Below are 15,194 nucleotides of genomic sequence, written 5' to 3'. Positions count from 1 at the left end.
ATGGGAAAACCTGAACCCTTGCAATTCGTATCAAATATATTCACTAAACCCAAAAAAGATGGTGGATGTCGCATCATCATTGACTTAACTTCACTAAATATGTTTGTTAAGTATATACATTTCAAAATGGAACCGGTTGTTACTGCCAAACAACTAAATTCCAAAGGATACTTCATGGCAAGCATTCATCTTAAAGATGTTTACTGTTTAGTACCATTCACAAGGATCATCGCAGATTTACCTGGATGGGGCAGCTATAGCAGTTTAAAGCGTTACCCAATGGGTTCACATCAGCCAAGAGTGTCACCAAGACACTAAAACCAGCTCTGGCAATATTCAGAAGACAAAAACATATTGTCATGGCATATCTTGATGATATCCTAAGTGGCAAGACCATGAAATTGACTATGTTAGCTGTTCAGCTACCAAACAGTTATTCGAAACCCTGGGGTTGTCTTACATCCAGATAAATCTAAGTTGAAGCCATCCACTATCATGGACTACTTGGGCTTCACAATTAATTCAGTCTACGTGACTGTAACATTGCCAAGAGACAAAATAGTTGAATTGGCACAATCATGCAACAATTTAATGGTCAACAAACTACCAACTACTCGACAAGTAACAGAGTAATTGGGAAAATGGTAACAGCATTTCCGGCTACATATTTTGGACCTTTGTACCAAAAACGACATACAGGTCATTATGATCGTTTCATGAAGTTACCCACTGAAGTAATATCAGAACGACAGTGGTGGGCAAAAAACGTTTGACATAGTTTTCAGCCTATTATCATCACTAACCCTACGTCAGTTATCCAAACAGATGACAGTGCTCAAGGCTGGGGAGCAACTAACTCTATATCCAGCACAAGTAGTAGATGGACTAACCCAGAATCATCGTTACCACTTACACTTATAATTAATGGGCATTAATTGTCTAGAGATGTTGGGTGACTTTTATGGTTTAAAATCATATGCATAAATATGCATCACTTGCATGTACGGTTATAAATAGATAATACTACGGTGGTGGCCTACATTAACCATATGGGCGGCATAAAATCGGTATCATGCGACAAGTTGGTCAACACAATTTGGCAATGGTGTGTCCAAAGACATATTTGGCTATCAGTAACTTACCTGCCAGGTAAGCTAAATACAGTGGCAGACACCAGGTCACGTAAATTTAATGACAACATCGAATGGATGTTAAAAACCCCCAAAACATTTTTCACAAAAGTTATCAAGCAATATGGCACGCCAGATATCGATTTATTTGCATCTAGGCTAAATCACCAGGTACCTATGTATGTCGCTTGGGAACCAGACCCTGAGGCAGCAGCGGTAGATGCGTTCGCGCTGGATTGGGGAAATTCTTCTTCTATGCATTTCCTCCCTTCTGCCTCATCAGTCGGGGACACAGTACAAATGGACTCTGTTTCAGGTATTTTGATAGTACCCGACTGGCCTACACAGCCATGGTTCCCAATACTCCATGACATGGTTGTTGAAACTCCGATGGTATTCCCCAGTGACCCAGAGTTATTAACACCCAGTGTCAGGCACAAGCCACCTGTGCCATGAAAAAACAAACTCCTGGGTTGCAGATTCTGCACAAACCACTTCTGGGACTGGGATTATCATAACAAACCGTCAACACCATGTCAGCATCCCTCCGAACATCCACTAAAAAACAGCACTTGTCCAGCATCAAAAAATGGGAGAAGTACTGCTTGGATACAGGGACCACCTACTCAACCGCTACAGTTACCAACGTACTGGAATTCCTGGCGAACCTTCACCACGATGAAGGACTCAGCTACAGAGCCATCAACACAGCTAGAATTGCCCTACCTGTCTATTTAAAACCAGCTCCAGGACAACAGGCCATGGAGTCCCACCAGCTGGTGGTCAAACTAATGAAGGGTATTTACAACTCTAACCCCCTAGACCAAGGTACACCCATATATGGGATGTCAGTGTGGTCCTGACATACCTCAGGGGATGGCCACCAGCCAGATCCCTCAACCTGGAACCATCTATGCTCAAAACACTAATGTTGATGGCACTTGTATCTGCACAGAGGGTCCAGTCACTACACCTATTGCGACTGGACACCATGCTCACAGCTCCAGACCAGATCTCTGTCGTTATCCAGGGAATGATCAAACAGAGCAGACCAGGAACACCTAATCCAGTCGTGGAATTCCGGGCTTACCCGTCAGAAACACGGTTATGTGCCATGACCCTACTATGCTACATAGACACAACCAAAATACTCGAGGGAGATGAAAAGCCTTGTGGGTCAGTCATAAAAAACCTTATGGTCGGGTGACGAGCCATTTCGAGATGGCTCAAGCAGGTGCTAAAAGCTGCTGGGATAAAAACTAACATGTACAAATTTCATTCCACCAGGGCAGCATCCACGTCGACGGCTAAAAGAATGGACTTGCCTATAAACCACATCCTGGCTACAGCAGGATGGTGGGGGGAAAGACCGTTCAGAAATTTTATAATAAGCCGTTGGCAAAACCTGTTTTATTTGCAGGAAAGATTTTGCAGACTGCAAATATTTAATTTAAGTCCAGGGGAGCAATTTAATTTCTTTGTTGTTATTGTTAAAAAATACCATTGTGTTTTTCTACAAACAGATTCATTGGTTGGTACGATAACACACTTCCTCCCTCAAAGACTTCGGCAGTGATGCAGTAATAACTGTTACACGGTTTGAAATCACAGAGCTTTGAAATCTTCACGGAATCACTCACGTGACTCCGAAGTAAAATAGTAAGATTAAATGAGAACTTACCAGTTTGAAGTTTGATCTGTATTTTATGAGGAGTTACGATGAGGGATTACGTGCCCTCCGATCCCACCCTCAATATTATGGGTCAAATTCATAAACTGATGTCTCCTTGTCTTTACTATGTTTACTTCAATAACTGTGTCTATCTGTGATTCCACACCGCTGCTTTGAAGTATGCCGCGCATGCGTGCTGAGCGGGTTCTTCACGTAATCCCTCATCGTAACTCCTCATAAAATACAGATCAAACTTCAAACTGGTAAGTTCTCGTTTAATCTTACTATTAATCTTTTCAATCCAAAATTCAATTACTTATGTTGGTAGTAGTTAACTAACATGCTCACTTACAAACAATGTTGACTCTCTGACCATGCACCACTAGATGAACACAGGATAAATGATCATACAGAAAGCTAAAGTTCTCAGAAATGCAAAAACCCATTTGATTCTGCATTCTATATCTGCTCCACGGAGGTCTGGATTGATTGAGGGTAATTGTAATCCTTAAATGCATCATCCAATCTCAGACTAAAATATGTCTGTTGTATTATCCTGCACAAAATATAATCTTTTTCACCATCTGGAATAAACTAAGTATTTTAGTGCATAAATATAATGAAATATGCAATTGAAGCAAAACATATGAAGATATGATTATTTTTTGTCAGTATAGGAAAGAAAAGATTGTATGCCTGATTAACCGGTTAGAACATTGTAAAATAGCTTAGTAAAAACGTAAGTCTAATTCTTTTGATTTGATCCACCTTTGCATAACCACACTTGAGATTTTGTACTTGGCCTAAGGTTACTTCTATCCAGATTGTAGCAGTTGATTATATTGGAAAGGAGTGACTCCAAAGTATGCTGTAGTTTCAGTATTCCTTGTATTCACAAAACAATCCCTAGAGAGAAGGAAATCTAGATGGATTATCCAAGTTGCCAAATAACCCCATTACCCATGTATGTGGGATTTCAGAGGTTCTATAGTTCTTAATCAAAATGAACTAAATATGAATAAAGGTGTGGCTCTTGGAATTTGCACTGGTTCACAGTTGAAATATATCTCTTAAAGATATGCCTCCACCCATCAATATTTGTTCAATTTAGTTCGTCAAAGCCTGTGATCCATTGAAAGAATTCCCAAGCTGATGATTTTAGGTCCTGCATTTCCAGTTTTTTTTTATTACTGCAAAAATTCCTGCATTTCTCTCATCATTTCAATTAACATATATTTTCTTTGACTTGTGTATCTTGATTGGTTGAAATTATGGATCTACTAACAGTTCATAAGGTTGCAGAAAACTACTCTGCACACAGATCAATAAATGTGATTGCATTTCTGATATTGCCTGTTATTTTAAGTACCTTTAGGATTTGTTTAATTATCTTAAAAATCAATTTCCATTAGGATTCATGAACAGCTATTTCATTTTTCTGACCTGTTTGTGTTCAAAGTGTGTCTGCTTGTGCTAGATATTAAGAAATTTTGATATTTTGAAATTATGTCCAGTGTTGCTTATAACAAACTGTTGAGATCAAAGATCCTATTCTTTGGTTGAGATTATAAAAGTAAAGTAAAATAAAGTATCCTTTTCCAAGACTTTTCAGTCTGAACGAAATGTTGTGCCTTACGAAAATAACAAAACACACAATAAACACAGATTTAACATCCACCACAGTGAGTCTACCAAGCCCTCCTCACTGTGATGGAAGGCAAAAGTCTTAAAGTCCTTGTCTCTTCCCTCCTTGTTCTCCCTCTGCGTTGAGGCGATCCAGGCTTGCGATGTTGTGACCCCGCCGGGTGGTGGTAAGTCCCGCGCCTGAATCCGAGCTCTGCGAACGGGCCGGTTCAAACTCCGCGGCCCGGGGCGGTCGAAGCTGCCACCCTCCAGTCCAGCAGACGAAGCTGTTGTTGCGGGAGCTCCAGAGAACAGGTCACCAACCTGGGACCTGCGAGCTCCCGACGTTGTCGTCTACTGGGCCCGCGGCCGAGTCCACTGGGCCCGCGGCCGAGGCTCCGAAGTCGGGTCGCCGCCGCCGCAAGGCCACCACAGCCCCGAAATCGGCTAGCTTCTCGATGGTGAGTAAGTCCTGGCTCTGCGTCCGGAGCCTCGAGGTCGGTCACAGTTGGAGGCCACCAGCTCCGCCATTAGGCCTCAGTGCAGACGGAGACGGGGGATACGACAAGAAAAGGTCGAATCCGCCCCGAAGGAAGAGACTAAAAACAAGTTTCTCCCACCCCCCCACACATACACAACTAAAATAAACTGAAACAACAGGACAAAAAAAAACCTGTTGCCTCTCCCTGTGTCTAAGAACACTGGTGTCTTGAATGCTGTTTACATAGTGAAGCAATATGAAAAAGATATCGCTGTCTGGGCTTTTGACTTGTACGTGGTCATATCCTTGCTCTTTGCCATAGTTGCGGTATAAGATGACTCCCGAGTCTGTTTCCTCTTGGTTTGACTTCAGGGATTGAATCTCAGACTGTAGTGTCTCTTTCCCATTCTCAGAAGTAATAAGTGTGGCCTCTCCTTCATTAATGAAGATCACCTTCCTTCCGTGTAGCCTCTTTGCCATGTCATGCTCACTCCACACATCATGAAGAAGTTCAGTGAGCTGTTTCTTGTTCTCATCATTGGTCAAGAACTGCTTCCAATCTATTGATTGTTTTGGTCTTTCCTCCTTTGATTATTCTCTTCTCCACACACCCACGCCGTGTCCGTTCACTTGACTTCACTGAATCTGGTTTGTACATATCAGTACTGAAGACTACATCATTAGATAATGCATTGAAGATTTTGATGCCAATCTCTTTGAAGTTTGCAGGAATCTCTTTGAGATAGTAGAATACAGCATTGCCATCTTTCACTATCAATGTCTTGTTACTGGCAGGAGGTTGTGAGTTGTCTACATCTTTCAATAGGTGGTGTAGGCCCTTGGATTTATCAGTCTTTGCAAATAAGTTGTCTGATGTACCAATGGAGTATGGTACAGGGGTCAGAGAGATTCTTGATGGGTTTGGAGAATGCTGTCTTTTTCTCAAGTCGCTCTCTGATGAACTTCTCTTTCTGTTCTTTCCCTGTGATAAGTACCTTTATGACATCTTTCTCAACTTCAGCCGGAACACGTGCACCAGAAGAGAGTACATACAACCCAGTCTTGTCATCTACATCAAAAGGATTCAGGAAGCTTTTTACAGCATCAATGGCTTTCTTTACACATGCCTCACTTTTCCTTATCTCAGTTGGTTGTTGATCTCTGTGTTTGCTTCTGCGATTGTTACCAGAAGTTAGCAATGTTACAACATTTTGAGATTTTAAAACTCAAGTCTGCAATTTATCCCATCAGATAAAGCATAAAAAGAAGTTTAATTTGACACCTAATTCACTTTCATATCTTCAGTATTAAAAAAAGTTATGGCCATTTTCATACTCGGAAATTAGCATCTTGTTCCCTGTTGCTTTTCCATTGACTTAACACAAAAGCTGTGATCGAGGACAGTCAAAAGCCCATAACTTTCTTAAAAATTAAGAGAACTGAAAGAAACTTTCAGTTATTATAGATTGAAGCATTCCGAAACAAATATGAAACAATCTTACTTGGATGACCTGAAATTAAAGCATATAATTAGTTAGTTACCCAATTGTAGCTAATTACATAATTCAATTACTAGATCTAAACATCTATCCATTTCTTAAGAAAAGATCAACATTTTTTAAATAGCCTAAGTGTCCAAATAACATACACACAAGAATTCACAATATAACATGATTTTTAAATCACATTGTCTTGGATTTATAGGCCAAATAGAAGGAATTTAGTGTTTAATACCTGCAAATTAATGGTAATTTAAATCATCTTGCGAGTGGGTTTTTCTGGAACGCGATCATTTGGAACGTTGCTGTTGCAGTGAATTGAACCCCATATTGGCAGGAAAAATACTGCCGGTTCGAAGTTGCCAAGTCACCTTCTCGCAACTTAAAATTTTGATTAAAGGGATCTTAAGAAGCACTTTTTAATCTAAAAATAAACAGCCTACCTTGCCTTCTCCCCTACGTGAGATCCGTCCTGTTGTCGGCGTTCGCGGCTTTAGAAGATGATTTTTAATTTACTATAGCAATTAAATGATCCAACTTAGTTTAAAAATAACTGCAGAGAACGAATGTTGCAGCGATTTTTTGTCAGCAACTAAACAGGCTGAACAACATCGATTTCAACAGCCTGGAGGAAATGGCATTTTAAACCCGCCCCCCTCTCAAAGGCGCCAAAGTTGTGCACACGGGCAGTGACAGAACTGCAGCGCCGCTGAAGGTAAGTTTCGCAACATACCTACAGAAGTCATGTCTGCGAGGCTGAGAGTTGCAGAGAGAAAGTATGCCCTTTCTGTTGAAGTTCGAACCCATCTCTGATAAGCACTGTGATTCTCCAAGATGCCAGAGAGCACTACACCACTACCACCACCTCGAGATTTGCCATGCTTCATGATCGTCTCCTCAATCGTTTTGTCAACAGCATATCAGTTTCTGGTATGAACGACCTAGTGACACTGATGGCACCTTTTTCGAGGAAAGCCAGGGATGTGATTCTTCGATGTTTGCCAAGAACACAGCAAGGTAGGTCAGATAGCGGGAGTAATTGTGACCACCAAAGGTGAAGAAGAGATCGGGCATAAGAAACAGATAGTGCAAGTACAACGGAAAGTTGTTCTCTTTCACAGACCTAATCAATGAGAGAGCAATCCACACAGAATCCATGTACGACAACCAAAATTGTGCAGTCTTCCCGACAGATCCTTTTCGAACATCAGCTTTGAAGCTCTCATACGACTCTATCAATGTGTTGAGATCTGCATTGGCAATGACTTCGGCAAGTGCCTGGCGATCGGATTAGCTCTTGAAAGATGCCCTTTGATTCCTCTGGTATACGGGACAGCACTGCATATTTTCCAGCCATGGACAGGAATTCATCAAGAAGGAGCCTCTCTAAGACTTCCACCATCGTCTTGTGGCAGTGCAGACTTCTGTCGTAGTTCTTACCTGTCATAACACCTTTCATAGAACCAGTAGACGTGAGTCCCGATTCCATGAGGACATCCTGAAGTCCGGAACCTTCCATTTTCTTTCCAAGCATTTAGAAGTATGCATAAATTACATGAAATGTGCCAATCAACACAATGTGTTTCTTGTACTTTGCAGGATGACTCCACACGAGGGGATATGCCTTCATGCAGACACCCAAGTTGAAGCTCGTAAACACTCTTGAACTGTACTAAATTCCGTGAAGGGATGAATGATCACAGGATAGTAGTCAATTGTGGTCACATTTGAAGGCACTTCACCTGTGGCTGAGACAAGTCCAGCCCAAGCTGGAAGCTCTTGACCTTTCTCACTACTCGCTTTCCGGGAAAGCATCCATGCCAGATGTTTTCTTGTACACTGTTTGAATGCTTCATCCCCATCATCACGCTTCCAGTGCTGCACACGAAAATCTGGATTTGCTTTCCGGTTGACATAGGATGATGGAGAGGGCCACAAGAAAGAGGGCAAAGTGTGACAAAACACAATTTTGACATAGATTGAGATATGGGGTTAAAAAACATAGTCCAAATGAGTTTTATTTCTTGGGAACATAGTCTTTCCGACAGAAGAGATACCAATGAACAAAATGACACCCAAGAAGTTGGATCGTAGGGGGGGTGCACGGACCCACGGACTAAAAGGCTTGATGAGAGGCTACCGTTCCAACAGGATTAACTAAAATTACATGGAGCAAGATAGAAGTTGTGTTTGTGATGAAAATGATACTCCAGTCTCTGATAAATGTCAGTTGCCTTCCGTAAGTGCTAACTATGGAAGTTTTTACAAATCTTTGCAAAGTGTATGCTTAATTATGCAATTTAAGAAATAGCCCTACACTCCTTTTGACCTCTTGTTAAAATTTCCAAGTTATTTATCTTCCACATTATATTGTTATGGTTTCCAATAAGAACCAGTTTAGTGATGCAATTTTACTGTTGAATTATCTCCTTGTGATTAGTCATCATGACAGGGAATTACTCATTAATAGTGATTTATAATAGTTATAGTGATTTTCATAATTCAATCTCTATAGTTATCTGAAATAATATTTTGCTAAGTGCGGGGGGAAAAAGTTGTATGCACTGCTTTGGATGCTTTAATTATGTATTGCCGTTGTTATACATTAATTACATGAATTTCCAGCATAGGTAGCTCCTTTCAAATTACATGAAGAATAAATTTAGTAATGAAAGCATTTTCAACTGACTTTGTAGTAGTGTTCTTAGTATTCCTCGTGTACTTATTCTTTGCATTTTTTTCTTCAAGGCCTATGGTATGTCTGCATTGCCATTAAACCTGATAAAAGGTACAAAGAATGTGGTGTATGAACGACTGCAAAATACTGAAGACCTTGAAGAAGTGGAGCAGCAAATGGAGAAGATTAAATTCAAGGTTATAATGTTAAATGTCAATAAAAAAATATATAATTTAGACTTTTTAAACTTTTTTAACAAAGGGTTCGCTAAGAGTTGATTGAAGTCTGAAATAAAAACTGTAAATGTTGAAAATACTCAGCAGGCAGGCAGCACATGTAGTGGGATAAATTGAATTAATTCTTTAGGCTGATGACCTCCCATCAGAACTTTCATCTCGATCTGATCAAAGGCTGTTGACCAGAAGTAATATCTCTCTTGCACCACATGCAGCATAACCTGCTGAGTATTTCCAGCATTTTTTAAATGTTCTCAAAGTACAGATTGGTAGTTTCCAGGGAGTTCAATAATTAAAGAATTATGAATTATGCGCATAATATACATGCCATGTAATTTCCCAATGGTTAATAATAATGTGGAATGGGATCCTAATAGAAAACTCCATTATTTTTTAAACTTACCCATACTTTGTAGCAGCCTAACTGGTAGAACTAAAAGACTTTAGGTGATGGCAGTAAACTTCAGTGAATTGGATTGGTTTAATTTTGTACAGAATTTATATACAGAAACAGAATTCTTCCCAGACCAGTCTTTATCTGTATTTATCCTTTACATACATAGATACATAGAAAATAGGTGCAGGAGTAGGCCATTCGGCCCTTCGAGCCTGCACCGCCATTAAATATGATCATGGCTGATCATCCAACTCAGTATCCCGTACCTGCCTTCTCTCCATACCCCCTGATCCCTTTAGTCACAAGGGCCACATCTAACTCCCTCTTAAATATAGCCAATGAACTGGCCTCAACTACCCTCTGTGGCAGAGAGTTCCAGAGATTCACCACTCTCTGTGTGAAAAATGTTTTTCTCATCTCGGTCTTAAAAGATTTCCCCCTTATCCTTAAGCTGTGACCCATTGTCCTGGACTTCCCCAACATCGGGAACAATCTTCCTGCATCTAGCCTGTCCAACCCCTTAAGAATTTTGTAAGTTTCTATAAGATCCCCCCTCAATCTCCTAAATTCTAGCGAGTATAAGCCGAGTCTATCCAGTCTTTCTTCATATGAAAGTTCTGACATCCCAGGAATCAGTCTGGTGAACCTTCTCTGCACTCCCTCTATGGCAATAATGTCCTTCCTCAGATTTGGAGACCAAAACTGTACGCAATACTCCAGGTGTGGTCTCACCAAGACCCTGTACAACTGCAGTAGAACCTCCCTGCTCCTATACTCAAATCCTTTTGCTATGAATGCTAACATACCATTTGCTTTCTTCACTGCCTGCTGCACCTGCATGCCTACTTTCAATGACTGGTGTACCATGACAGGTGTTGTTACATCTCCCCTTTTCCTAATCGGCCACCATTTAGATAATTGTTGTTGCATCTCCCCTTTTCCTAATCGGCCACCATTTAGATAATAGAATGCTTTCCTGTTTTTGCCACCAAAGTGGATAACCGCACATTTATCCACATTATACTGCATCTGCCATACATTTGCCCACTCACCCAGCCTATCCAAGTCACCTTGCAGCCTCCTTCCACTTCCACTACATGAGCTTCCTTCCACTTAATCCATTCTTTGTTTTCCCATTATATAGATATGCCAGTACATACTCTTTGCTCTAGTTAGTTGTCATATCAGTTAACTGCCCCAAATTTCATGAATCAATTCTCGACCTCTGCCGTTCAACTTATAACATAGAATGTTGTCTAATTCAGATACTTTAAAAAAAGTTTATGAACAAGTAATTAAATCATGACATTGTAAAACTGAAGTAAATTATTAAGTGAGGATAACATAGCTGAATGGTAAGTTTGGAGGGGAATGAAGAAGGGTTTTTGAGGGCAATATAGCTACATCTAAGCAAATTGACATGACAGTGTATGATGTGGAAAGATTTGGTAGGACAAAAGTAGGAATATGGAGTATTTTGGAATTGAGATGTGAAAGATGTTCAGAAGAATCTAGGTTTCCTTGTACACAAATCAATTAAGAGAGTTAAACTGCAATTAGCAATTTTTAAATTAGCATTTTAAATATTAAAATGTTAGCCTTTGATGCAAAATAATTTGAGTACGGAAGATTAGACCTAATTACATAAGGGCCTTCACCTAGAATATTGAATGTAGGTCTAGTAACTTGACGTAAAGAAGGATGGACAAGATAATGGGAGTGCAACAGTTTGATTCCTGCAATGGGAGATATTCGCCACACAAGGAGGGAATAAGCAAATAAGGCCTACATTATCTAAAAAAAAAGACATGATATCATTAAATGCTGCACTAGGCTTGGCGAGATATTCATTAAAGGGATATTTTCCCTTGATGGAATGATCGGAACGGAGTCAGTGTCTTCAAAAAAGGGATAGGTTATTTAGGACTGACATAAGAATACATTTCTTCATCCAGAGAGTCATGAATTTTTGTAATTCTCCGCCCAAGTGAGTATACTCGAGGCAGATGGAGATATATTTGAAGATGAAAGAAATCAACAAATATGGGATTAGTTCAGCAGTGTAAATGAGGTAAGATCTGCAGGAAGATTGCTCCCGATGTTGGGGAAGTCCAGGACAAGGGGTCACAGCTTAAGGATAAGGGGGAAATCCTTTAAAACCGAGATGAGAAGAACTTTTTTCACACAGAGTGGTGAATCTCTGGAACTCCCTGCCACAGAGGGTAGTCGAGGCCAGTTCATTGGCTATATTTAAGAGGGAGTTAGATGTGGCCCTTGTGGCTAAGGGGATCAGAGGGTATGGAGAGAAGGCAGGTACAGGATACTGAGTTGGATGATCAGCCATGATCATATTGAATGGCGGTGCAGGCTCGAAGGGCCGAATGGCCTACTCCTGCACCTAATTTCTATGTTTCTAAGATGTCATGCATGCCTTTTTGAATGGCGCAACAGACACCTGAGGCCGAAAGAGATCACCTGCTTATATGTCTAATGTAATGATGAGTATGGCCATGAGCTGTGATAACAATTGTCGCCTTTATTCTCAAAATGAAATGGTAATGTGGCTCTTCCAACTATTTGTTTGTGTGATACAATCAACCATAATTTATCTGTCTATAGTATTATAGAGATGCTCAACACAAATATTAAAGAATCTTCTCAACACCATTAACGGGTGTCTAACAGATGCAGGTACATTGTGGCCACACATAATATTTTCCTACTTTTAAGGAGAACGTGTGAGTTATTTTTCCAGTTCAAAACCCAAGGAAATTGAATGAATCTTTACGAAATCCTAATTCCATTTACAAACTAGCTTAGCACCTGTTAAAGCTTGAGAGCACATTTTTATTCTTAAATTGTTGACTTAAATGAGAAAACGATTACCTGATCTTTTCGTATGCATGTCCTTGATTTTTTTCAGCAGTGTAAGGATGGCCGCCCTTTAGCCACAGGAGACCGAAGATCTTTACAGAAACTAGAGGAGAAGTTGCGAACACTTAAAAGAAGAGACAGACATCTGGAAACTGCTGAAAAAAGTTGCTGGTTGAAATTTTGCTGTGCTTTACGACCTTTTAAGGTGCATACATTGGATCTAATAAATATACGTTATTAATGTGATTTAGACCATAGGCCTCCGTATAAATACATGGGCCTATTTGGAATGTGGGAGGAAATCGGAGCATCTGGAGAAAACCCATGCAGTCATAGGGAGAACGTACACACTCCGTATAGACAGCACCCATATTCAGGATGGAACCCGGGTCTCCAGTACTGTAAGGCAGCAACTCCACCGCTGCACCCCACTGTGCCACCCTAACTTGTTAAAATAAAACAGAAGACTGCAATTTTCACTTGCTAATCATTTTCCTCATTTGCTGCTGAATTAATTACTGTCATTGAAATATTTGCTTTATAGTCTTTAAAATGACAACCGTTTCATCATGAAGAAATTATACTTCAAAATGTTTTTGTTTTTTCTGACCTCCAAGTTACCTTTGTTCATTCTTTTCCCTCAGATTCTCTCATGTGTTTATATTCTGTATGAAGTATTTAAAGTATCCATTGTGGCAGTAAGTTAAGAATGTTTCTTATGTTACAGATTGCACTGGGGACGTTTTTCATCTTGGTGGCTCTTCTATTCATTGTTGCTCTCTTTCTATCAAAGTAAGCTGATCATCGTAAATTGCCTGCGAAGCATGTGATGGGTGGATACAGGCGATGGCTGGGTTTTGGCAGTGGGGTGAAGTATGTGACGAAGAAATGAAACTGAGATAGAAGATAAGAAAAGAGGAGTGAATTGTAAAGCCAGTGTGAGGGCTTTGGGTGAAGGAAGAGGGGGAATAAAAGTGAAATGGGGGATTTAGGAACCTGGAAAGGTACAAAGGAAGAAAAAGAGCATGGTGACGGGGTGAGGAAGGTAGTGGGATAATGCACACAAAGGGCTTGTTACATGTAACATCAAATGTCAATACTGCTTTTTACCACCTCAGAAAATTAAATCTTACTGGGTATATAAAATAATATAAACCATAAATACGCAAGATTAATGAAGAAGCTGTACATCATTAATCTTGCCTTTTATGTGCCTAATAATATATTTTTTAAAGTTTTCCAGTAATGTGCTGATCATCAAAATTAGATAAAACATTCCCTCAATCTCCGACCCCAGAAAAAACAAAGTTTGTCAAAGTTAAACTCTAATTACGTGGTATATTCATTCTTCCCTTTTTAAAGATCTGCATAATGTTTACCGCTCCCTACTTTTTTTGGCTGCAGAAGACAGAAACATTGTTGCTATAGGTTTTGCTATTCTATACGTTGCTGCTTTTAACAGTCTGTGCTATGCCTGGCAATGAATGTATCCACCTTTAAAGAATGCTAACCCCCTCTATACTTTTATTAATTGCTGCTATTGACAAAGAACACAAAAAGTATTCAGCGTTGCAAATGTTTATCATTGAACATGATACGGGGTATTCAAAAATTGTAAGTTGCTGCGATCAGCAATAATATTCAGGAAAATCTGCATGCCGAAATTCAGTAAGATTTTTTATAATGTGAGATATGTTGCGTTGTTTGAATTATATCACGATGGAAAAATCTCAAAAAGATTTCCAGATTGTATAAACTAAGGTCATAAGTGATAGTAGTCATTGATAATCAAGATTTATGACATCAAATAATACCTTCAGAAATTATTAGCTGGTGGTATAACATTTTAACTGATAACGCAAACAGATCAAGTTGCGAGTGGAAGCTGTAGTTTTTATTAGAACATTTTGACATACGACCTATTATTATATTTATTATACATTTGATTTTTTTTTCCTATCCATTTTGCTAATCCTTAACTCGGGTAACAACCTTAATATTGAAACTGTTCTTCTCAGTTTGGATAATATTACCACAGGTGCTACCCATGACATTCTCCTCTGCTGCTATGTATGATATGATATTAGAAATAAAATGGCACCAAAGATAGAGGGAATTAAATATACTAAGTCTGTATGGGAGTGAGGGCAATGAGGAAAAATAGACATTGATTAACAAGCAATTACAAATAGCGTAATTACAGGTTAGAATGCAGATACTATTTTAATATTTATTAGTTCCAGCTGCATTGAAGCAGCAAATTAATTTTCCAGTTTTCCCTCATTAAGGTTTTCCTTCATTCAATGCATGCAAATTTTTGAATAAATATCACATTAAATATTGTAAAATTTCAAGATGTCCATGCGTATTAAAAATTTAATATTGATATACTTGCCAGCAGCTAAATATTGAGACAATTCAATTTTCTTAAGTGAAATGTACCTTCTTGTGGCTATTGAGCCTTTGTGAGGAAGGGGGAAAGAATGCATTATCGACTATTTTGATCAGCATTATTGCATGGCAGTTGGCATTATAACCATCAACATTTGTAACCCCGCCTACCATATATGTTTAATTATTCACTGCATGTTCTTGATTTGAGCTG

The 15,194-nt window shown here is 39.5% G+C and overlaps 1 protein-coding gene across 4 annotated transcripts in view; it reads left to right on the top strand.

The window, feature by feature from the left end:
* Window positions 1-15,194, top strand: part of lmbrd1 (LMBR1 domain containing 1) — a 182,635-nt gene that overhangs the window by 129,651 nt on the left and 37,790 nt on the right. For 2 of the 4 annotated variants that reach the window (XM_033021890.1, XM_033021891.1), the window contains exons 9-11: window positions 9,154-9,279; window positions 12,639-12,794; window positions 13,317-13,381. In XM_033021890.1, the coding sequence (XP_032877781.1) occupies window positions 9,154-9,279; window positions 12,639-12,794; window positions 13,317-13,381 (347 nt within the window). The remainder of the gene's footprint in view (window positions 1-9,153; window positions 9,280-12,638; window positions 12,795-13,316; window positions 13,382-15,194) is intronic. The other 2 variants (XM_033021893.1, XM_033021892.1) reach the window with 1 other exon arrangement.

This window comes from Amblyraja radiata, chromosome 5, assembly GCF_010909765.2.
Source record: "Amblyraja radiata isolate CabotCenter1 chromosome 5, sAmbRad1.1.pri, whole genome shotgun sequence".
NCBI lineage: Eukaryota > Metazoa > Chordata > Chondrichthyes > Rajiformes > Rajidae > Amblyraja > Amblyraja radiata.
The sequence above is the reverse complement of the archived record's forward strand: the minus strand, read 5'-3'. Positions and strand labels throughout refer to the sequence as shown.